Source organism: Trachymyrmex cornetzi, unplaced genomic scaffold (genome assembly GCF_001594075.2).
Source record: "Trachymyrmex cornetzi isolate Tcor2-1 unplaced genomic scaffold, Tcor1.1 scaffold26, whole genome shotgun sequence".
Lineage (NCBI taxonomy): Eukaryota > Metazoa > Arthropoda > Insecta > Hymenoptera > Formicidae > Trachymyrmex > Trachymyrmex cornetzi.
Genome location: NW_017297270.1, coordinates 959,241 through 984,843, shown reverse-complemented (window position 1 = coordinate 984,843; position 25,603 = coordinate 959,241). Strand labels below are relative to the sequence as shown.

The 25,603-nt window shown below is 37.9% G+C and overlaps 1 protein-coding gene across 9 annotated transcripts in view; it reads left to right on the top strand.

Annotated features, from left to right (window-relative positions):
* The window catches only part of RhoGAP19D (Rho GTPase activating protein at 19D), a 39,990-nt gene that overhangs the window by 6,679 nt on the left and 7,708 nt on the right, over positions 1 to 25,603 (top strand). For 6 of the 9 annotated variants that reach the window (XM_018508262.1, XM_018508256.1, XM_018508257.1 and 3 more), the window contains exons 3-19: positions 15,185 to 15,376; positions 15,457 to 15,696; positions 16,176 to 17,820; positions 18,208 to 18,294; positions 18,940 to 19,143; positions 19,266 to 19,343; positions 20,139 to 20,256; positions 20,475 to 20,585; positions 21,659 to 21,776; positions 21,870 to 21,953; positions 22,039 to 22,254; positions 22,422 to 22,949; positions 23,035 to 23,415; positions 23,500 to 23,638; positions 23,877 to 23,995; positions 24,148 to 24,939; positions 25,250 to 25,388. In XM_018508262.1, the coding sequence (XP_018363764.1) occupies positions 15,185 to 15,376; positions 15,457 to 15,696; positions 16,176 to 17,820; positions 18,208 to 18,294; positions 18,940 to 19,143; positions 19,266 to 19,343; positions 20,139 to 20,256; positions 20,475 to 20,585; positions 21,659 to 21,776; positions 21,870 to 21,953; positions 22,039 to 22,254; positions 22,422 to 22,949; positions 23,035 to 23,415; positions 23,500 to 23,638; positions 23,877 to 23,995; positions 24,148 to 24,939; positions 25,250 to 25,388 (5,191 nt within the window). The remainder of the gene's footprint in view (positions 1 to 15,184; positions 15,377 to 15,456; positions 15,697 to 16,175; positions 17,821 to 18,207; positions 18,295 to 18,939; positions 19,144 to 19,265; positions 19,344 to 20,138; positions 20,257 to 20,474; positions 20,586 to 21,658; positions 21,777 to 21,869; positions 21,954 to 22,038; positions 22,255 to 22,421; positions 22,950 to 23,034; positions 23,416 to 23,499; positions 23,639 to 23,876; positions 23,996 to 24,147; positions 24,940 to 25,249; positions 25,389 to 25,603) is intronic. The other 3 variants (XM_018508261.1, XM_018508264.1, XM_018508259.1) reach the window with 2 other exon arrangements.

The window sequence follows — 25,603 nt, the reverse complement described above, 5'->3', positions numbered from 1 at the left end:
TCGTCGAATCAACCACGTGGCCGCACCTTCGATCGTCCCTCCTGCGAGAGCGTGAATTTTTAGATCGCCGTCCGGAATGCACTCCACGCTCTGACATTGACCGCACTGCCGCCGCACTCATCTCGCGAGCAGCGGCTCTCATTTTCCATTCTCATCAAGGATGAATATCCTCCGTGAAGCTCGCCGGAGAGAGACGAACGAGACACTCGACTTTCCGGGGTTTTCGGTTTCACATCGACGACGTTTGGTCCATCGAGAAACGAAAGTAATGGGACCGTCGTCGTGTAATTTGTCGCGAATCGCTGACGTCTGTCATCGAGATGTTCCAAGATTCGCCGCGCGGCTGCGGATAGCACATTTCGGAAAATCGATGAGCCACGTAAACCATTTGACGGCTACTTATCATTTTGTTAGCTAAATGCTCTTTGCTTGAGGAAATAAATCACGATGCACAGTCATGCCGAGAATCCTTCAAGAAGATATTTAATAAACCAAGAGAGAAAGGAAGAGAAAAATAGATAGATAATCGCTATTTATTGAGCGCTTTAAGAAAATCATCTTCTCAAGTTAAACAAAGTACGATCGATAAAGTAAATTTTACTATTTATTTTATTAACCAAATTAACAGTAAAAATGAAGTAATAATAATGATTGAAAAGCATAGCAAAATAATGAAAACTCTACAAGTAATAGAAATCAAATAATAGTACATAAGTATAAGTGCAGAACAAAAAGAAAATAATAATAATAATAATGATACAAGTCAAAACAAATTCGTGTAATGTATAATTCAAAGTAAATAGTCACATAATTTACATTTAAAGACACCTAAAGAGGTAGTGTTATGAATGTCAAGTGGGATATCATTCCAGAATTTAAAGAGAGTGAGAGAAAGAGAGAGAGGTGTGTGTTGTGTGTTTGTATGTGGTGTGTCTAAATGCGCGCGCGCGCGATAACAGTTTGCGTAAATAAGCAGCTTAAAAATAGTTCACCGAGTGTGTTATATCGGAGACCAAATAAAGCCTACCCGGCTTTAAAGTCATAGAGTACGAAAATTTCCCTGAATACACTTATCTCTCCGCTCTCGTTCGTTTACCGCAACGCGAAAAATCTACCGAGGTGGACCTTTGCGAAGGCGTCGCCGCGTCACTTTAGCGGGACACGTAAATAAATTTGCATTTGCCGCTTAAGAGAAGAGACGTTTACATTTGTAAGAGATTCTTCATAAAACTAGAAATTTGTTTTTAGTTTGACACGGCGCCCTCCTTGCATACCGCACTTGTCAGAGAAAATGATTGCGGTGTTAATTATAAAGCTGACGGTACAAGTTTGTATGTAGAATTAATATATATGGTTGAACATATAAATTATTTTAGTTACTGCAACCATGAAATAGTTAATCTTTTTTTTGAAATTTAAATCTCGTTCATTTTTGACGAAGATATTTCTATACAATTGAGCTAACAAAAAAAAACCGCAGAACTTTGTGAACACTCAAATTAATTCTGTTACATATAAGATTTGTATACCTCGTCACCTTTATTGTTATCATTAAATTTTTCTCTAAGTGCGTATGTAATTATTTCATACGTTTCCATTTTACGGTAGCCGGCAACGAGTAGCGCAATTACTTATATTGTTCCGCCTGCGTCTTACAGATAATCTTCTTCAAAGCGCTCACTTAAGTTTGTCTCGCGTTGACCCATGGCATAATCACGCAGAACGTACCATTATGCTCGTTCTTTCGCCACAATGCTCGCTCATCGATTACTTCTCCGATTAGTCCATCCATCGTGTGCGCCTGAATCTGCTTACGATGACGCAAATCCGGCCGACACGTCGGAGAGCATCGTGCGTGGTTTCATTGGAAAAAAAAAGAGAGGAAAAACAGGGTCCGTCTTCGAGAAAAAGAAGAAGACATTTGAACGTAAAGGGCAATCTCGACGATCGCTTCCAAAGTTAATGAGATTTAATCGAACGCTGAAAACCCCTTGAATTACAAAACAAAGATGACTCGTGTCATCATTTAGTACTCGCTAAACTCGTGAAATCGTCAAGTGTTGCACATTTGCATGACATTTGTAACACTTACGATTAAATTATTATTAAATCGCAACGTCTCGTCGGCGTCGTCTCGAGTACCGGCTCATCAACGGCATAGAACGAGCGAGCTCTTCGCGCAGCAATTCGCGAGCGTGTCCTCGTTCAGAAGTCACGATCTCCAGTGAAAAGAGGAGATATTCGTAAGAGGCATTCTTCACACTCCTGAGATCATCACGCAACGCTAATTAATCAATTGTTGCTGCTCCATTCTCGTGTCTCTAATTTGATTCTGGCTATGCCTGTTGCTTTGACCGCGCTTTCTGCAGTGTCTTCCCCTCTGTTTTCTTTTTCAATAAACATTTCGATACAGCTGCGTTCGTTTTTCGTTTCGTTCTGAGTTTAGAAAATACAACGTGGTGTGGCAAACAAAAGCTGACAGCGACTCGTGCCGATCGCTTGCATGTGCTCGCGTGCAAAATATTACACGAGTCTGTCGCAACTGTTCGCGCGAAAGCTGACAATGAGTCCTTTTCAACGAAAGGAAGCGAGCAACGTTGAAAGTTCTCTCGTTCCGCAATTCGCTTTTAACACAGGGACGACGCGCTCCCTTCGCGCTTTCGATGCCATCGCGGTTATCAATTCGATCTCGCGAATCATGACGAGTCGCCATCATTTGCGGAGCAAAAGGCATAACGTAACGGTCGACAAAACAAGAAAATTAAGAGATACATCCTGTAATTTTGTTTCAGTCTTTGACCACATCTCCGTCGAGAAACTGATTTCGAAATCGTCTTAACCGCGTATATCAAGAAAAAAAAAAGAGAAACGTGAAGATTGCATATTATATGACTTTGGAAAACTTATGCTCAGAATGTGACTTTGGCTTAAAGTGAGTTTCTCGATTTTTTGAAAGCAGAAAGTTTTATTTTCACTATAATACTTATACTTATAAAATGAATGAGAGCTTCGAGTTCTTCTTACTTCTAGCTCTTCTTATTGAGAATAAATAAGAAGAGTTTTTTTTTGGATATTCGTTTTTTTCTATAAAATGAAAAAAATGTTTCCTTCGATTTACGATGGAAGTTGTGTTATTTTTAGCAATCGGTATACATCGCATGTTTCAGCGGCAAAACCGAAGGGATCTCTCGCAGAGATCCATGATCGAAGAATTGATCGACCGGTTTAACTTTCGCGCATGACGAACTTTCGCGTTTTTCGACCGTGAGTGTCGTCTCTGTCTCTCGCTCTGTCTGTGTCACGAATTCGACCGCAATCTCCATTAAACTTATCGTTATGACGCACGCAGGCGCTTTCACGCAAACCATTTTGATAAAGTATTTCGACAAATTTTTTTGTTTTCCACATTCTGAAACTTTATGTCAAACTTTACTTTGTACAAATGTGTTTTTATCTTCACTGAACGAGAGGCGGAGATTCATTGGTCTTTTTATATCCTCTACCAACGCCAATGGCAGATCATTTCAGATGTGGTGGAGGTTTATCAGTCGTGTATATCTATTTGAATTCGATCGCTGAAGCCAAACAATGATTAAGCATAATTGGTCGAATTGATGATCGCTGAGGATAGGATAAAGTTTAATAAAAAAAATGAAAGAAAAAGGGCTACGAGCCTAAGAGTTAGTCGTTAGAAATAGAAATTTTAAAAAAAATCACAGTATAAATACGTCATTTAGTCAGAATATAAAACTTTAATTTGCCAGCAATAAACAGTATAACACAAACAAACGTTTCGATCCCTGTTGGATCATTATCAATGTTAAATACGCAAAAATAGAACGGTGAAAATATTACAAAGTTAAAATATATAAAAATTACAATTCGCTCTCAATCGCAAGCAAAAATATAATAAAACTCACAGTAGTTAATATAATAAAATTCGCTCAATATGAGTTGGAAGTTATGTGAACGTTGTAATAAGTACCAATATATGCTTCCGGTTATCAGTTGTAAATTAAAATAATTCGTATCTGTTAAAAAGAATATAAATATTTTAAACATATAATATTGAGTATATAAAATAAAACGCAAAGTATAAAAATATAATATATGAGGCAAAGAATAAAATTAAAAATTGACAATAAAAAAGTATTCTAAGATTTAACAAGAGCAAACAAATTATTCATTTCGTAATAATAAAGTTTAATATATTAAAGTTAAAAATTCGAGTCAAATCTAAAATAATCAAGTTTATTATTTTCTAGAATTCAAGTAATAGTCACACACACACACAACATAAGAAATAATATTTCATATATTATACTTGCGAGGTCATCGATCTCGATTAATTTCGAATTTTAGAATTTTATAATGAGCGTGTATACGAGTTGACGCGTCAGAAGTCAGTAATAAAACTGTAATTTTCCAACTTTTTTTATTTTTGGCATAAAGTCGATCAGAGAAGGATTTTTAAATCTGTATTGTATATAAAAATAATTGTAAAATATCCTTAAGGGGGATCCTAAAGTGAAGCCCTAACTGCACTGGAATCGTTGTTTTACTGATAAAATATGATACATCGACACATCTTTACATACTACACATCTTTACATACTACACATCTACACATACATAAATTTTCGTAAAAAATGATAGCGTTTTAATTATACGTCTAATTGTAAGTCTAATCCTTAAGAACTCGACGTTGTTTTTTCGTGTTTATTTATTACTTTGTATAGCTTTCAATTTTGTAAGTACAAATTGCAGAGCTTTTATATCAAGCAAATGTTGCGATTTAACAGCTTGACGTTATATTAAACTAAAAAATGATTTTAAAAATTACAATTAAAAAAATGTTTATTGTTTTCGGCATCAATTTCAAATTGCAGATGCGTATTAATATGAACTTTAATTCTGGAGAAGAATTTCTAAATCTACAACAGTAATATATGCGATATCATTCTATAAAAATTATTATATTCAATCGATAAAACATGACTTTAGGATCTCTTAAAGGTATGCTGGCGTCATTTGTTTTACTAACAAAAATACGGTATTACTTAATTACTTCATTCACTTAATTTTACGGAATGAAGATTCCTTTTCTACGATTAAAATATACATGCAGCTAATGTATCTGTCTCTGGTGTATTTTGTGTCCAAAGCAAGAAAAAATAAAGAAATTATAGATTTCTTTATCCATTTTTATCTTAATATGGCGAAAAATGCTAGCAATTTACCAAGTATTTACTTCGTGGAACACTCAAAATAAAGGTAGAGCTAGATGTAAAATAAAGAAATTAATATATGTGAATCGTTAAAATTAAATTTGGAAGCATAAACACAAAAATATTTTTATATGCGACTAAATTGTATATATATATATATATATATATATATAAAATATGCTTGCGATATTGACATAATAGTAGGATAACGGTCCCAATTACTGTGCCTATTAGTGTTAGCTTTTGTATTTCGATAAGTCATAAAGAAAACTAGCACAAATAAATAAGAACAAATATTTTTTTTTGTTAAATTAAATTATTAATACCTACGATACCGAAAATAATATTTTATTTTTTGAGTATCTTTGAGTATATTTTTTTGAGTATCTTTGAGTATATTTTACTGGAAATTTTATGTTGCTTTCAAATTAAACCGTCTGTATAATGCAACTATTTTAATATATTATTTTTAATAATTATCAATTACACAGACAAAATTTAAAATTTAGATCCGGAGATTAGATCATGGTATTCTTATGTATAACAATATTCGCTTTATGTACGAATTTTTATACTTTGTGTACGTATAAAACAATCTTAGTTTGGACTAAAGATTACACGAATAAACAATGTTGAGAATTGGCTTTAGATATCTAATATAAAAGATTAGTTAGAAAATTTGTACACGTATATTGATGTAGTAATGTGTAGTGATATGTCAACGCACATAAATCGTATGTGTGTAAATCCTAAATCAATCCTGAATCAGTAAAACAAATGACTTTAAGATCCTTTTAATCCCATCGTTAGCGATCATTAGTTTGAGAACATCATGTGACGTTGGCTCATTAAGGGAAGAGGACCAATGGACCATTTATCCATTAAAGAGAAAAAAGTTGAAAGAGCGTACTCCACAGGGCTTTTAAGAGGGCCGGACATCCGTGAAAGAAGAAGAAGAAGAAGAGGAGCTCCAAAGGAGAGAGGACAGAGATAAAAGACGTCAAGTCGAGAGGTCCAGCCGTCGCGTCGGTCACCGGTGATACCGGTGACGCCGGTGACGCCGACGGACGGCTCGAAAACGCGCGTGCCGTGGCCGCGGCTATCGCCAACAACTATCGCTGTTTTGTAGGAGGTGACGATAACGATGACGCGACGTCGTCAGGAGGGAGTAATGCGCATCGTGCTTGCGAATTCCCCATGGCTGCTGGGCCGCCGTTGGACACCAGCGGCAGTATCGCCTTGACCATCGGCCATCGCGCCGGTTATGGCCGCGAACGACGACGTCGACGTGACGTTCACCGGTTCCGATAAACAATCGTTGAACGTACGACGATTCGTGCAAACCGTCTTAACCGCCGTGCGACAGGTTCTCGTTGTCGGATATTCCAACTCGGCGACCGCGCCGGCGGGAACGTTAACGACGTCGATCGCGACGACGATGGTTTACCCGTTGGTGCATGCCGTAGAAAATTAATCCGCGAGAGAATTCGTCCGTCATCTTTCGCGATGAGTTTCACGCTTGATTGATTCACGGGTAAGTCGACCGACGGTCTAACGCGAAATTTGTCCGACGAGGAGCCACCGAGCTTTTTCTTGGAGAAATCAAAGACGCCGACGGGCGCTTTTGACAGCGAAAGCGTGAACATCGTTAAAAATAATATGCATACATCTCTCTCTTATCAATTTTTCAACAAAATGGATCGTTTCCAAGACTAAAATTAGAAATGTAGGGCACTCGAATTCTGGTGGCATTAAGCATTTAGCAGACTGCGGTTCTTCTCTTAAAGGTATCCATCTTTTAGCCTTGGAAAAAAAGACTTCGGGCAACATTTTGCAAATTGTACGACCAATTGTCCGCTTGTTCAACCGGCTCGGAGTCTCCCAGGCCGGATAATGTGATATTCTTGTCCTCCTGGATTAGCCGATTTCACACTCGGCGTCAAAATGAATTTCTCGCGAGAGGTGCGAGTTTCCGGGCGTGAGATCCTTTCCCGCCCTTCTTTCGCTCCTCGCTTTTCATTCACTCGCGGGAGAACAACCGTGTCTCTCTTTTCCCTGAGTCAGTTCTCCTTTTCATTTTCTTTCGGCAATGCGCTACGGCGAGGTCACATCGTCTTGGAAGCATTCTGCCTTTTAAATACAACACATTTAAGGCTCGTGCTCGCCTCGATTCGAGGCACGTACACGACGACGAAAAGGAAACGAAGGCGTGCTCGGTGTCCGCGAGATCACTTTTTTTTCATTTCAAGATCGTCGACTTCATAAGGCATATGGATCGCGAATGATCGATCATGTATAAAATAGATCAGCATTGATTGTAAAATTGTTTAATATGATTGGCTTATACGTGACAAGGTCGGTTTGGCTGAAGTATCTGAAAATTTAGCTAGATAGAAATCTGAAACTAATTTTGTTGAACCATGAAAATATTGAGTGAATATGAAAGTTCGTTTTTGATTCCAAAAAATCTTTTATGTAAGTTCAGGATGCAATATTTCACTCAAATTATACTATTCGATAGAACAAAGTTTTAGTTTTAATAATTTAAGTGTTTTTTTGAATTGTGCATACACGATGATTTTTTTCATGAAGTTATGAGTAAAGTCAAAATATTCTTTTTATCTAATCTGCGATCACTTGGTAACAAAAACATCTTAAGAACATTAAAAAAAAAACGATTTTGTAGGGAAAATTTTAAGCTTTCACGTTAGTCTAATTTGTGCAATTTTTTTTTTAACACGTGACAGACTCGCAAAGTGAGGACATTTTGTCCAGCTCGTAGTTTTCTATACGTAAAAGTTGCTAAACTCTTACAAAAATTAAAAAAGAATGTAGTAACTTTTTGAAAGATTTTAAGCTTAAAAATTCTTTTTAAAATTGAAATTTTATTAATTTTTAATGAAGTTGCGACTATTTAAATTTTGAATAATAAATCAAGCACGAATTTTTGTACTCATCCAATAATTATATAGAACGTTCAAATTGGTTGCTAGAATGTGAGAATTTTTTGCAACATTGCTCATCATGCTTAAAATTCCTATGTAATTATTTTCATGATCCAACAAAATTATTTTCAGATCTATATTTAATTAAAATTTTAAATAATCGTTCTTTCCGTGTATATTTAAATTTTTAGATCCAGCGAGGAACCAAAGGTAAGCTCAATCATATGAAGAATTTTATAACAGTTGCGTAGCTATACTTTCTCTGTTCGAGCACAGCCGTTTTGTATACACATAAGTGGAATAAATGGAATAAACGAATGTTCAAACATTGAAATTTCAGCGAAATTTCGATTCTCAATGCGGCTGGAAAAGTTGGGAATCGACTGTCGGTCGTCGATCGGAGTTGCTTCTTATATAAGAGCCGCCGGTAAAACGAAATTACGTAAGCCTCTCGTGGGGGGGAGGTGGGACGTAGTACGTACTGAATCGTGTTAGCACTGATACAAGGAAACGCTCGCGAATAGTGCGTGACGATTGGCGTGAAATGAGAATAGTCGTCGCGTGGCGTGAGCGATAGGAGAATAGAACTTATCGCGTATATTATTGTTCGTGCGACCAAAGAGTCGAGTGCAAAATTTGACCAATTTATTTGTCTTCGAGAACACACGAGAACTCCACTTAATCATATCTTTTTCCTTGAAAAGCGAGCGAGCGAGCGAGGCGATCGTTTATTACCGCTGTATATATCCTGTTTTTAATATTCCGCACGTTTCTGCGCTGAGAAGTGAGAGTCGCTCGATCACTCGTACAACGATCGTTCACTCGATATTTCTTTAAAATGGTAAACAAATGGCTGTAACGCTCCCCGGAACTTGAGGTTATCGATGTCGGAACTTGCGCACCGCGTGCTCCTCGTCGGCGAAAAGGATAACAGACCTCGAATCAAAGATCGGTACCCCTCGCGAACGTTAGCGTGAACCGGTTTGCGATCGGTTAACGGCTGATTAAAACTTTAGACGAGGTTTCCGCGGGATCTGGAAGGAATACTTCAGAAGAATTCCTATGTATGCTTTCTCGAAAATCTTAAGCTAATGTTGTTTTTTTCAATTTATTTTTTTTTTTTAGAAAAAGATTTCTTCTACCTATGACTCAAATGATTAATAAAAGACTATGTTAGTTTCTGGCAAATCAGTAATAATAATAACAATGATAATTTATTGCAAAGTATGTACAATAGGTATAATTAACAAAGAGACGAAAAGAAATATGAAAGATAAAGTAGCAGATATACGGTTGGAAAATTTTTGTGTTTGAATATGTTGGAAGGTAACATAAATATTATGGAAAAAATTAACACAAAAAATATTACATTGACACAATTTGAAATTTGTGATCAAATGGTCGAAGCATACTTTTTCAATAAAATTAATATTTTGATTTATTATATTAACACGAATTATATTTATTTATCTTAGGATTTTGAAATATATTATTCTTGTTATTTACTTTCTTACTCAAATTGTATTATTTTGTCACTAATTTTAAGAAATATTGAATATCAATTTAACATCAAATATTTAAGTAGCAATTACATGTAAAATTAACACTTATATGTAAAAAATTTACAACACATATATCAAATGTTCGTTACACACAGTTGTGCACACAAATGTTGAGGCATTAATAAATCAAGTGTCAGAAAAGAAAACGGGAGACAGAATTCTTTTCTTTAATCAATTTCAAACAGAATGAAAAAGAGAGATGTGATTTGGAGTTTAATTAAAGTTGAAAAAGATGAACGATTGTATGGTCGTGAAGGAGAAATCGTCTCCAATTGATAATTAACGATTACGATAACATCCGGTAACGCGATAACGACATCACGAGGGAATATTTTACGAAATATCGTCGAGCGAATATCACGTAAACGTTGCTTGGCAGCGCAATGAGGCTTTCATGCACGACGCCGTCGAGGGTGAGAAAATGAGTTCGTTAATGTACTCGCGACCTTGCGCGGTGTTCCCTCTTCTCGCAAGTGGATTTCAATGTGCATACGTAAATATCTCTCTTCCTGGCCTGCCTGATCCCTCGCATCGCCGACTTCCCGCGCGTCCGAGAGTAAGACGTGTTTAGCGATATATCGAACGTCACGATTTACGATGCGTGACCAGAAGGGCGGGGCGGGGCGGGGCGGGGCGGGGAGGGACGTTTCATGCGTGTCCCGAAGACGTCGCGATACAAACGTGTCCGTGTATAATTATTGACCGTTGTGCCGCTTCGCACTCTGCACGGTTTGGTGACCCACTTGCCGTTGACAACGCCTATTCTCTTCTGACCTACATCGTCATCGGCGCTCGCTCACGTCCGTGCGATCTGTTTTTCATGCACAGGAACATCCGATCGACCGACTTCGCTCGTCCGCGAAATACCGGAAAACCGCACGGCGCGAAACAATAATAACGAGAGAGGTACGCAGTCACCCTCGATAAAAATCCCGATACTATCGATTCCTTTTATTCGCCTGGTGTCGTCTTTATTCGCGGCTATCGAACAGGACGGCTGAATAAAAAGGAAGATTCTATCGATTCACGTTTCGAAATGGTACCGTTAATACGCGTAATTTCATGGCACTCGACTCGCGCGAAATGCATTCGAGCGGATTAGATAACGCGGAAAACCGCGAACTGCGAAGCGCGCTGATCGCTGTCTTATCGTCATTCCGGCCATCGTTTACTTTAGTTTCTAATCTTATTTCTCATCTTCCTACGTTCGAAATAGGAATTACATTTCCGTCATGAGTTATGCGGAAATTAACTCTTAAATGCCTTTTCGATACGGCATACCCAACTTTTTTTCTAATGATTTTCCAATGCTCGCAACTTTTTTATTAACCCTTTGAGGACCGGAGCTTTCTGACAAAGAAACTTAAAAAAAAATTTATTTTCTGAAGGTTTTTGGAGTTACTGAATTCAATTCTAGTCTCAGAATTAAAAAATATAGGTAAAAAAATTTCAAAAAAATTCATCTGTTATCTCAGTTAAAATTCAGTAAAACTAAAGTTTAGGAAATTCTTGGAGGTATCGCTGAATTTGAATACAACCTGAAAATGTCAAATTTCAGAAGAGTAGCTATCTCCAATGAAGGAGAATTTAGCGTCACAGGACTCATAATTACAGTTGGAAAGTCAGTTTGGAAATCATTATTAACTATTTGCATAGCACTGATGAGCTTTAAATCGAAACTGAAAACTTGATATTTTTTCATTTCTCATTAAAAAAATCCTTAAAACTATATAGGTTTTATAAAATTATTTCTAAAAATTCTATCCATGTTGGATCAACCATTTAAAATTTTTCCTTTCGATCTCAGATTTGAATAAAATATTATCAAATTAATCTATAAGCCAAGTTTCATGAAAATCAAACAGGTAGTTTATAAAATAAGAGATATGACTCCAAATGGGGTCACCGATCCACAAAGGATTAATAAAGATACATATTATAAGTATATTTGCTTACCTCTGTTATATGTTCTCTAATATCTGGCGTTTTGATTGACAAAAAATTCCGCTTCGACAGAAAATCTGGCTTCGAATATCAGCTGAAGTAATATTTTTCGCAATAATAGTTCTTCAAATCGACGATCAAATTTAATTTTGTGAGACTATTATTGTTATTTTAGTTCGATTATGTTGCAAGTTCTAAAGTAACCAGCAGGCAGTTATAAATTTAAAGTAAATGTTTTTAAAACAAATTATATTCCAGAATGATCATTCCAACATCTAACTTTGACCGCAGTCCCCGCATAAAAATATACTAATAGTGTATAAATAAATTCGAGAAGTGGTGTCACTAATAATGTAAAGTGGAGAAAATTCCATTAAAATTTTAATGACATTTTTTATCGAATTTACTTATTGCACTAGTGACACTAGTAGTATATTTTCATGCGGGTTGGCGCTTCTTCTTACTTAATTGAAAAAAATTGTTTACATTAATATATTTATTTTTATGAAAGTCACAAGTAACCAAGTAAATATATGTTGCTCCCGTTTAAGGATTGAAACCCGTTTAAGTTATCTCATATATATATATATGCATATATTAAAAAGAAAAGAGAACTTGAAACGTTCATTTTGTTCCAGGAGAAATTTCTTGATCTCTTAATCTTTTAGAAGCGTTCGTTTTTGAAGTTTTATTCGTTGGATTTTTCTCGACAATATCAGTTCTATCTCGGAGACCGAATATTTCCATCTTCGTGCTCGCTTCCGACTTTCATTTCGAGCGACACGAATTCCGCTCATCCCGCAATCCTAGGTGCGCATTCTAGCGAACTCGAGCCGCGTATTTTTTGGCGATTCGCCAAATTTTACTCAACTCTCCCCGCGCGATAGAGAACAAGAATATGCTAAACGTCTTTCCAGCTCTCCGCCGCATCCGCCTCGGAGTCGGCTTGGAATAATTCTTGGCGGATATCCACGAGTCTGTCTGCCGAGTTTTCGAATTGGATCGATTTTCCTAATATCAATCGACCTACCCAGACGGTACAAATCGAGAGGAGAGGGGGGGAGAGAGAGAGAGAGAGAGAGAGAGAGAGAGAGAGAGAGAAAGAAGGGACTTGATCGATGTTTCGTAAATATACAGTTTGCGTACGAATTTGGAATTCTATTTCGGTAATTCAAACCTAATCTGGCTTTTAATGTTTGACAACTGTGTGATGTTTTAGCTGTTCAAACGATGATAGCTATTAACACTCATGTTTGCGTATTGGAAATTTCACGACATGCGAGATAGATGTATATTTTTTGCGATAGGTAGATATATATTCTTACTCGTCTTGCTCAAATGTGCTTATCATTAACAATGAGCGAGAGATCGAGATAATTAAGTATAGTTAAGTGGTTTGAATTTAAAGGAAAAAAACATCTAACATTGAAAATAAAGTATATCAGATGGAGAATAAAATACAAATGTAATTATATAATTCCATATTATAGAAGGGAAAAGAGTCATAACAAACATCCATTTTTTCAATGGAATTCTTGACATTGCATTTATTAGTCATTTTAATTTTTAAGCTTTTAAGAATATTTAATATATCAGTTGTATTTTTAATATACTTTTAATCGACAATTTTCCAATTAATGTTTCTGGTATAACTAAACGAAGGCATAACCAGCTGCAGCGTTTGGCCAACGTGAAGGTGTGAACAGGATTGCGCAAGAATATTGCGAAAATTCTTAATATGGAAATGCCTCCGCCAGAATTTAGTTCTGTAATTAAGGAAAACACACGAGCAAAGCTAGTTGTGACAGCTCGGCGACATTGCAAACAAGAATGAAGTACCCTAAATGTAAGAAACGTATAATATGTGCTCTGATCATCGCGTCCTTGTCTGCATGGATTGCTATTCTGACAGAAATTGAGTCATGCTCTAATATATCACACTTGTTTCTTTCTTTTTTATCAAGAAATTTGTTTTTTAATAAAGATAATAAATATTTTACAAAATAACAAAAGCTACGAGCCAACGATATATATATAATATAATATGTATTAAAGCCAAATCATTTCGAAATATACATTATCCATCAATCTTATATTACAACGCGTTGCCACACTAAAACGCGAATTTAAGGATATAATGCTGTTAATCTAAGCTAATAAATTACAAACATGTGCCCTAATTATCATTATAAACTATAAAATATCGTCATCGTATACGAATTCTTACAAGCCGTTTCGGGGTGATCCTGATTGATCACGGCTCGATTGGACACCACCAATCACAGCGACCAGTGCCTAGGAGCTTTGTAGTCTCAAGTGCTGTGAGTGGCTCGTGTCCAATTGAGCCGTGTCCAATTGGGTGCCATCCGACGTTTCAACCTCCTATGAGGTCGTCTTCAGCTATCTATAACGGAAAATTAAATAATATTTAAATACTTGTGTCCTGACAGTAAAAGCTGCAGAAAGTGACCGTCCATATTTCAAAAACGTAGAAGATGTACCAACATCGTGCGACGCATATTGCTCTTATGATATTACTATAACTCTTCTCGATATCATTACAATTTTGTCTTGCCATCAATCTACTTCTATTGGCAATCCTTGGTTCATAATCGATGTGTAAAACTAGAGACCGTTACAAATCAGTCGACAATATACACAATTCAAAAATCTCTTTCTAAATAATTAAACTCTTATACATTAATATCTCTTAACAATCTGTCTATTGCAACTTGTAAATTATAAAACTAACAATTCTGTAAAAGGATCACATAAATACCTCAGTCTTTATGTGCACCATGCTCCCCACCTCAATAATTTTGCCAAACTCAAACAACGCTTTACATTCGTTATTAAAATCTGTGAGCTCTTTTACACGTCATACTTCGTTTAAAATTAAACTGAAAGTGAATGGGGGGGGGAATAAATATTTTCTACAGAATTTTCACATTATACACATTTTTGTTTCCCTCAAACTCATTTTCAACACCGGATGAAAAATAGATCGTTAAAAAATTTGAAAAGAAATCACAAGATTCGTATTCAATCTTTCCTCTTCAAAATGCAATATGAATTTTTTAATTTTGATAATTACAAAAAAATGGCGACTATTAAAAAAAACATGTCATTTTTTTTCAACGCAGGGTGTGTTTCAGTTTAACCATGCTATGGATTGGAACAACTTATGCTGTGAATTTTTAATTAAAATAACGTTTTTCGATATTTATATCACCGAGAAGAATTTATTCCTTACCTTTTTTTCTTTAAATCGAAAAAAAAAATCAATTTAGCTTTATTGTAAGCGGAGTTATAAACCGTCAAATTTACACCTGTATGCTACATAAAAATCGCGAAAGGTGTATGCGAGCGAAGTGTTAATACATTCTTCATCGGCTCTTAATAAAATTTCTAACATAACTAATTGTAAGTAATTGCTTCTTCCAAGGATTACCGTTAACAACAATCACCGAGTTTCGTCTAAGATTCATCAATTAATTGTATATAGGTAGGGCACTCGTCTCCACCACCACCAGCGCCGAATTCGGGCCCTGGCTCAGGAGATCCAACGTCTCCTAGATCCGTTCAGAAGGAGAACTCGCCACCTCGTGGTCCTCGAACCCTCCTGCTCCGACGTAGCGAGAATGGATATGGATTTACGCTGCGACATTTCATCGTCTATCCGCCCGAGTCCTGTTACGTGAGTGTCATCGACCGAAGCAAGTAATGCGGGTTCTTGAAATCGAGTGAGAATGAAAGGGAATCCCTCGCATGTTGCAGATGCTGCCGGGACACGAGCGGACCAAGGTTGACGAGCCCATGGACACGATCTTCGTGAAACAGGTGCGAGCAAATTCACCGGCGGCCGAGGCCGGATTGCGCACCGGTGACCGCGTCGTCTCCGTCGACGGGACGCCTACTCGGGGCGAGCAGTACGCCAGCGTGGTACAACGCATTCAACAAGCGGGACCGTGGCTGCGCCTCCTCGTGGTCTCCAAAGAGGACGACATTTTGCAGCGAGTATGTCAGATTTTTTTGCATTCGCATGAGTAGCAACCTTCTTATCCGCAAAATGCCACTTATTTTCTACTTTATTTCCGACGCTCATATTTTATTAACGCCGTATTGATTTATCAATTTTTCTTAATTTTCAACGCAATTTAATGTTTTCTCTGCGCTTATGCTTTTATATGATTACACGGGAGCAGTGATTTTGCTAAAAATTTATCTAAAGGTTTAGGTAAGTATACAGATCTGAAACTAACTTTGGAAATCAAATTAATTATATAAGAAACTCAAGCATAATGAGAGGAATGTTTTGACTTTCTAGCAATCAATTTGTGCATTCTATATAATTATTTTGATGGTTTAACAAAATTATTTTCAGATCAGTATTTTTTATATAACTTTTTAGGTACTTCAACAAAATCGTTCTTTCCTTGTACAATAAGAATAAACAATTATAATACGAATAAGAAATATTTTTTTAAATTTTCTAGTACTTTGGCGATACGGCGCATAATCCCGAGACGAATCAACGACCGCGATTGCGTTCTCCGGAGAGACTGTCGCAGAAGCAACGTAGGTCAATGAGCAATATGATCCCGGGCGGATCGCCGAGAACGCGACAGTCTTGGGTTTGTTCTCTACCATCGTCCGAGAGTCCAAATCATCTCGAGGAAACAATGTGCAGGATATCGCCATCAACGATGTCTCAAGTTCCGATTGAATCTCAGATCGCGAGCGCATTGCAGCAGCGAAGAGGTATGTCAGAAGCAAGCGCGTTATATGACCTTTCGGAGGATTCTCGAATTTCTGCAAGGAAGCTGCAATTGCTGCACGAGGATAACGTGCAACCGAGCGGCCGATTGTCCTTGGATTCCAAGTATGATCTGTACGACAGGACGCGACCTGAGTCAGTATACTCACGGCCAAGCAACGAACAGCTCTATGACAGAATCAATGATCCGATTTACGAACGTGTGCGTGTCAGCGAGCAGCATTATTACCAGCCGTCTTTGCTGCGTTATCCGGTGTCGCAGGCAGAGCCGCAGGTGCCGATCTATCGGCCGATCAAGCGAATGGTAGCGCGACGGGCCAGCGAGGGCAGCGGTAACACTCTCGATTCCGAGACGGCGAGTTACGGCAGCATCGACGCGCTGAGATCAAGCGAATCCAGCAGATTGAGCATCGAATCGAGACGAGATTCATCGCCGGCCGCTAGCAAGGAAAGTATGTCTCCCTACGATTCCAATTCGACTCTGACCGGCAACGAGTGTTCCGATGATTCCGTCATCATGAACAGACTTCGTAAGAGCTTCGAGCAGAAGGCGGAATTTTTGCGGCGACCGAGTCATCCCATCGGTTGGTCTCTCGACTCGGCGACGTCGCTATTGCCAAATTTCAATCAAGCTTCAGTGATTCAGAGGGAATTCTACGCGAGGCCACAAAAGCTGCAGAGACAGATCTGGCCGCCTGGACAGAACGAGCAACAGCAGAGACAGCAATCCCCTACGAGAAGATCTCAAGAGAGAAACGTCGTTACCAAGACCATCACAAGTCTAGTGAACAAGCCGTCGAATCAGAGTGTGCAGAGGATAAAGGATGTGGACTCTAACTCTGAGTATTCAAAGTCGCGGAACGATCAGCAATTTCAGAACAATCAGGCTAATGCCGGAGATCACTGTTACTCGTCATCACTTCTCTATGACAATGAGCTCGCAAAAGAACAACAATACCGAGGCACAAACAAAGGTAGTTTTGTCAGCATCCTGTCAAGAATACACGAGAATATTAGTACGAATCAGCAACAGACATCGCAAGAGACGCGAAATGGTTCCTCATCGCTACCATCTTCTCCGGGACCGGATAAGAAAGTCAGCACCGACGCCAGGTTTCCGGTACCGCCGCAGGGCCTACAGATCGTCTCGAGACGCGCCAAACAGTTCGAGTCCGGTCGTTTGCTGAGCGACGAGGACGAGCCCACGGGCGATCGAACGAACCTCTACAAGAGTGAGTTGTCCAGATTGTCGAACAAGAGAAGTGTACCGAATGTGGCTGTGCGAAAACGAGAGTTCGAGTCTAAAGCCGAAAATCAGGACTCGAGAAGGCTCCCGACCAGAGAAACAAAGTCTCTTGACACTGGTAAGCATCAATTAAGAGCAGTGTAATCGTTTTTCCATTTTTAAGTTGATACAAACTGATTGTCGTCACATTTGTTAAATAAAGTTGACATTAGAACAAAATTGAAGCAAAGTTATCTCGCTATTGTCTTTAATGTATTTATTTTTTTTCATTTGAAGAGATATATATATACTTTTCAATTCACAATAAAAATAAAAACTCCGACGTATTAACTTTATTTATCACGGAACGTGAAAAAGCGACAAATCTTTGGCACCAGTCTAATATTTTATTGTAGATTCTTATCGACCGGTGCTTTGATGGTAATTGTTATGAATCTCACGATTAGGATTAGATCAAACTAGTAATGCTCAGATCAATGCTCAGTAAACAAGTATCGTCGTTTAGGTGCAGTATTGAAAGGCAACAGAATAATTCCTATAGGCAGCAAGCATATCCATTGCGAGCCACCAGCGGACTATAAAGAGAGTAAAGGTAGATAAAATTAAGAAGCTGTGTCGAATATCGTTTGCATTGTCGTCTTGTGCCGCTCTTGTGTTGTCAGTGATTCGTTTGCATTCAGTGTGAATGCGATCACGATGTGGCGTTAGTAATAATTCATACTATATTGTGATCATATTATAATCATCAATATGGTAGATGATATAATAATTAATGCACCTTACCCGCTTCTCACGCTCTAACTAAAATAAAAGTAGATATATTTTTATTCCTACAGCGCGACATAGATAAAATTGCAATTTTAATAATTCATCGTTTAGAATTGCGTGTCTGATAGAGACGCGCGCGATCTGTCCGAGATTGTTTCCAAGCGGAAGTAACCGGATAAAGCCGTGGAATTTGTCGATATAACATTATACACAAAGGGGACATTAACTGCCCCCTTGCATCCAACGTTTTTGTTGTCGTGCTTCTTACGATATGTCGGTTATTCAAAATAGCAACGACGTATCCGCTGGCGCTTTTACATAGTGACAACAACACAGCGCACACGCTATATATACTTCACTTCCGTTGGTTATTAACAAAGTGATAGATGTTGATCGCAATCGTTTATATTAGAAATATAATAATACGCCGTAACGATGCCTATAATAATCTCGTCGTTTAATCGAGTAGATGTGCCTACTATGGAGACAGAATCAGTGCGTTTGAGAGCACGCAGCAACAGCGCGGAGTCCTGGGAAGCTACGAATGGTCCAACGGCACGAACCAGTGCCAGGCATACGTGGCAAACCGCCGAGGAGAAAGGTAGCACCGAGGACAACAGTAAAGCCTACCGCAACCAGGACAATTACTTGCAGTCGGCCAAACTGCAAATCGGTTAGTCCCTTCGGCCGCTGCCACTTGTCTTTATAGATATACATCGTACACTCACACATGTCCGTGTTACATAAAGGTCGAGCATAAAGCGTTAATAATCGTCCCATTGATTTCTCTTTCAGCGCCAGTCAATGGTTCTTCGCCCAACGGCTCGACCAATAATGCCGCAGTACTTAGGCGACAGAAGAATGCACAGATCAGTGAGTTTAAACGATGAAGATATTTTTAACATTACGTGCAATTATTGCGACGCATGCGTTAAGCGCGACGAGGACGCGTTTTATCGAAATTATAATCGCGCTCGCGCTTGCACCAGAAACTTCTCTCTCACACGTAATAAATCAGTTATTTAAAGCAGACGTCACTTGACAATACAATACTGTTATAATTCAGTTTAATCGTGCAGAAAAAAGTGATTGTTTTTACTAATGTGCATTGAATTATAATACAATTGTAGTTTTAAGTGGCGTCTTCTTAAACAATTGATTTATTTATTGATTGAATGATTTAAAACCTTTATCAATAAGTGCCGTCTATATAGCTATAAATCTAAATGTTAAAATCCAATACAAATAAAATACTTATGTACTTCTGCGGTTGCTAGTGCGTAAATTTATACATTCATAAGTGATAAAACAATTTGCAAGCAATTAGCATGTACCAAACGAAGTTAAAAGTAAAATACAAATTTGTGCAGACGTTTCGACTCTAAATTTGAGTCCTGACTTTTTACTCTTTCTCTGTAAATACATTTTACTTTTAATTTTGTTTGATAAGTACATTCTAATTGTTTGCCAAGTATTTTATCGTTATAAATATATAATTTACGCACTGACAATTATGGAGCTTTACATATAGGTATTTTATTTGTGTTTCAAAATTTCAAAACGTAATTAATTAAAGTAATTAAAATAATTACAAAAAAGCGTCACAATTACAATTTCATGAAATAAAAAGGAAATTATATTAAAATCAATATAATCATAATTTAATAGGTGACGAGGATCGTGCTACCAGACGAGTTTCGTATCTGAAAGCGACGTGGGGCGAACGAATGCATGTCGATAGTGACTTGGAGCTCAGCGATTCTGAACCCGTTCACATTCACAGAAGGTAAATAATCTTTTATAATTCGTGATTTCAAGTCACCGATCTGTGTTTCCTCAAACACACAAAGATATTGTCGATAATACATTTCTCCTCCCATGCTTCTCATAAGTTTTGCTCGCACAAGATGAAATAATGAGCAACGTTGGCAATTTCGTTATCACCTCAAAGGTGTTAACTGTAAGTATGTCTCGAAGTGCACCTGTTCGTGTCCATGTTTCCAGTGCGCATAGACGATGGCGACCGCCGTTATTTCCGAGCGACATAACGCCCCTGCGACGCATCTTTGAGGATATGACGCAGGCCGCGTCCTTACATCGAAACTCTCATCATCGGTGAGGGCGAAAGATTCCGTTTGCGAAGCACGGAAAAAAAAGTTGTATTATCTATGCTCCGCGTCTCCTCCTCTAAGCTAATGTACATTTGCCTTCGCTCTCTCACTCTCGATCCGCTCGTCGTTTCTGTATATATACGTTTGCGCTATTTACCTGCCTATAAATGGTGGCGAGTGATGAATAATCGCGTAGCAATGCCGATAAAGCATGAGAGTTGTATTATATTTTGTGTATCATCTTTTAGCGACATTTCGAAAAAAAGACACGGCCGTTCATTTGTGTACTGTTTTTCATATCGCAAAGTTAAGAAATCTAGAAACTATTAAAAAGATTATTTACATAATAAAAAATAGAATAAAATAAAAAATGGGAAGTTTCTCGAAAAAAATGAAAAATTTCATCTACTACGCTACCAATAAATTTAAATAAAAAAAATGACGTATTAAAAAAATGTTTACAAAAAAATAAATTCAAGTCAGATGAAATGAGAATAAAAAATTAAATAGCTCAAAATAAAAAATAAAATAAAAAGTAGGAAAGCGTAATGAATCAAAAGAGCTGATAATTTCTCAATAGAGATATGCACCGAATATATCACGGCCTCGCAATTCGTACTCGTTAATTGCTCGCGAGTGGCGTTAGATAAGATATCCTTTCTTGTTTATTATTCCTACTGTGATAAGGGACATACGTCCATAGATGCATAAAATGCGACACATTTCTGTTCGTGGCTCTGAAATTAAAATCATATGTTGTGTTCGTTCTGTTATGCCGTTCTAGATTTCCTGACACTATAGATGGATATGTTAGTGTCCTTTCAGATATTGATTTGGCTGATTGTTACTAACGGAATGACATTAATAAGCTAAAGATCGATGTGACCGCTGTTTTCAGTATCGTTTTCAATTTAGAAAAAGATGAGAGTATAGAAAGAAATGTAGTTGTGTAATTTTATCATAATATTATGATAAAATTTTTTCTATTATCTTTGAAACCGAAGATGGACGACTGTATAGTTAAACAGAATGTAGCAGTGCACACATTTACAAACAACGGTTTTATTTCTTTTCCAGTAATAGCATTGCTGTGGCGCATAGTATCTCAAACAGCTGCGACGAAACTGTAAAGGATGTTGAACCAGTGGAACGAGAGGGAACACTTCATGTTAAATTCACAGTGCTCGATGGCAAGGTGAGATCACAAGTTCAATAAATGAATTTTATTTAAATGCGTTAGAACTTATTGACTATATTTATTTTTTAATTATATTTAATAATCCTTTAGCGATCTACCGATCGTTCCTGGAAGCAAGTTTGGGGTGTTCTCCGTGGTCCTATAATATATTTTTATAAGGATCGTCATAGCCAGGTGAATAACATTTAAACGTTACTGTTTACATATCGATCAGTGATCGTCAAACAAAAAAAACACAATATTTGACACTTTGTTATAGAGTCCTTCGTTGAGCACCGACAGTGAAACAAATGCGGGACAAAGTGTCGACGTTAGATGTTCCGTGGTTGACGTCGCTGAAGACTATACGAAGCGGAAACACGTGTTACGAGTGGCAAATCCTACGGCAGAGGTGCTTTTACAAACCGAGGATGCAGCATCCATGGCTCTTTGGTTAAGGTCACTTCATTCTCACGCTGCTGCAGAAAAATCATCGGTGAGCATTAATTATAGGATATTGTTTTCGGAATCATTTAAGTTATAAACAATAAAAAAGAATAGGTGAAGATACGGAGCTAATACTAAAAGTCTCCTGCTATTCCTATTTGAACAACTACGAATTATTCAAGGCTTCTTGTTATATAAAAACATATTCATTTACAGGACGCTGTATCTTGCACGTCGAAGCAGCAAGCTGTTCCGCAAACTCCCACAACTCCGAATAGCGGCATTCCTCCGAGTAACATCCAAAGATTGAGTCCTTTGCCGAGCCACAAAGGCATCAAGAAACTGACGTCATTTAGGAATCGATCGCCGACGGGTCAATCGCCGGTGAACAAGACGCGCAAGCCAAGTAATCAGATAGTGGAACCTTTACCATCGCCTAAGTCGAAAACATGGAAGGGAAGAGTGGCGAAACAATTTAGGAGAATGCACGGTCAAGCCGGTGGCACGCCATCCTCACCTACGGCGCAATTACCACCAGAAGGGGCTACCTTCAAAGTACCCCTCGAACTCTGTCCGCCATCCTCGTTCTCCGAGTACGTGCCGCTGATTGTCGAAATGTGCACGAGCATTGTCGAGGCGAGAGGACTTGAGGTTGTGGGCATCTATAGAGTGCCAGGAAATACTGCTGCGATTGCCCAACTTACGGACAGTGTCAACAGGGGTTTCGAGAACATTAATCTTCAGGTATCCTATCTGACAATGCTTCCGCGAGATAGGAGTGGATATTTTTCCTGAAATTTTTTGAGATTCGACTTATTTTCTTCCACAGGATCCGAGGTGGAGCGACGTTAATGTAATCTCATCGTTACTGAAGTCGTTTTTCCGACAACTTCCTGATTCCTTGCTCACAGCAGAGCTGTATCCCATGTTCATCGACGCCGATAAGATAGAAGATCCACAGAGGAGAATGACCACGATACGAAAATTATTACGAGATCTTCCAGAACCTCACTTTGAGACGCTTAAATTTTTAATGCAACATCTAAAGAAGATAGTAGAGCATAGCGAGATCAACAAAATGGAAGCGAAGAATTTGGCCATTGTTTTCGGACCAACACTAGTGCGAGCGAGTGGTTCAAGAGACAATATGGTTACTATGGTCACCGATATGTCACATCAATGTAGAATAGTCGAGAGTCTACTGAATAACGTAAGTTTCCATTAAATAAGGAAAACGCCGTTTTCTTAAATGCTAGTATAAAATATCGATGTGTTTCGATTCAATGTATTTCAGGTCGATTGGTTCTTTTCTGAGGACGATCTGGACGATTTAAGCAGATTGAGCGTAAATTTAAGCCTTCCAACCGATAGTTGCGAAGTCGAACCAGCATCCAATCATAGTCTTCTATTAAACAACATTCAGAAAATCGAAGGTCATTATATATATTATTTTTTACGTGTTACATCATATCTACTTTCTTACGTATTATTTTATATTCAGTCATTTTTCTTATCTTCGATGTATTTATCTTAAATACAAACTTTGTTTTCGTTCTTTTTTATTTTATTACTAACACTGTTGGCACTTTTAAAAAATGATAGAGCATGTGTGTGTTATACATTTTATCTACAAAAGCAATGTATTTATCTCTTTTTTTATTAATCAAACAGGCATGCGCGATATGGCATCCGCTAGAGACATCGTATCTTCAATTATATCGGCAGCTAATAAAAAGATACAAAGAAGACGAAAGAATCAGGATGAAATCGACAACAGTGAACATGATAAGGTTGGTACTAATCATTCATGATTATGATTATAATATAATATTATATTATAATAAATATTATATTACATTATATTTATTATATTATGTTATAATCATAACTTTTTAACGTCTATGCATATATTGACATATTAATTTAATATTTAATAAATTAGACCAAGTCGAAGCAAGAATCGGAAAATTTGCCGACGATTCGACAGAGTATGGCCTTAAATGAGCGACAGTGTTCCGTCAGCGAAATCGTGCAGATGCATGAAAGCAAGAATCAATCGAATCATTCTACGGATCGTTCTCTGTCGGTTGACGCGAACAGTGATTTGTCACACAAAACGTCTTCATTGAATCGTGCCAAATACGCGATTCAATCCGCACCTCCGTCTGTAGACTCTACGAGATTGTCGATTGACACTGGTCTAAGTTCAGCGGAAACGAGCTCCACCGTGTCCAGCAACGCGTCTAACCAGACGAAGCAAAGTAACGACGAAGTAACGATTTTAACGTACGCCGGTTTAAGCGCGACCACTCAGGAGAGAGTACGACGATTCGAGGAGGAAACGAAAGCGATGCTGCAGAGAGATCAGCATCGGCAGAAGCTCGAAGCTGAGAAAAGGGAGGAGGAGAAACGGAGAATTGAGATAGAGTGGCAATTAGCGAAACGAGAGATGGAGAATGATGATCTGCTCGATAGTATAGTCGATACTACGGTGTCGCCAAGTCTCTTGTCGGAACGTCTCTCCGGTCTAAACGAGAGGCTTGCCGATAAATCATTAATAGATCTGCCCGAAAAACATAGCAGGTCACGATCTACCACGAGACCACCGCTATCCATAGCCGTGCAACAACATCCCACGATACATAAAAAAACCCAAGCTAGCAATCAACTAACTAGCATACTAGGGGAAAAGATGAACAACGGCGTCATTAAGAAATTTAAGACGGATAAAGATGTAAGCTAATTACGATTTTTGTTTAAACGATCATGACATAGTAAAGGTGTGAGTCAATTGTTTTTTATACTGTGATATATCAAAATCAACACAAATAAATTTTCAAGAAGTAGAAATTGACTTGCGCATTACTTTGCCACTTGACAAAAGATCTGTTTGCATTGCTTGCACTTTTTGCACTTGAAATCTTTGCTTTATCTCGTTTTAAGTGCAAAAATATTTGAAGATTTCAAGTAGTGCGAATAAACCTATTGATGCGTTTTATTTTCGACTAATAGAGCTTACTTATACAAATTTGTTGATGTTACAGCCGTCGATGGAGTCGATTTGTTTACCGCCAGTTCGATACGGAAGTCTGGACTCTTTGCACGAGGTTCACAATTTCTCACAGTCCTCCCCGTCACCGTCGCAGCAGCAACGAGGCGTTCCCGGCGACGGCTCTGATGATGGTTAGTATCACATTTTTTTGTAATTTCATGTAATGTCGTGTTCTGAGTCTTCTCATATGCACTAAATACCGAAGCAAATTTTTCGTGCTATTAATATATTTCCAGAGTTATATATTGCGATAAAGTAAAAGTGTATCTGTGTGAAGCAGTGTATGAACACACGACAATGTTTCTCTTATACTCGATAGGAATATTCATAGATAATTAGCGAATAT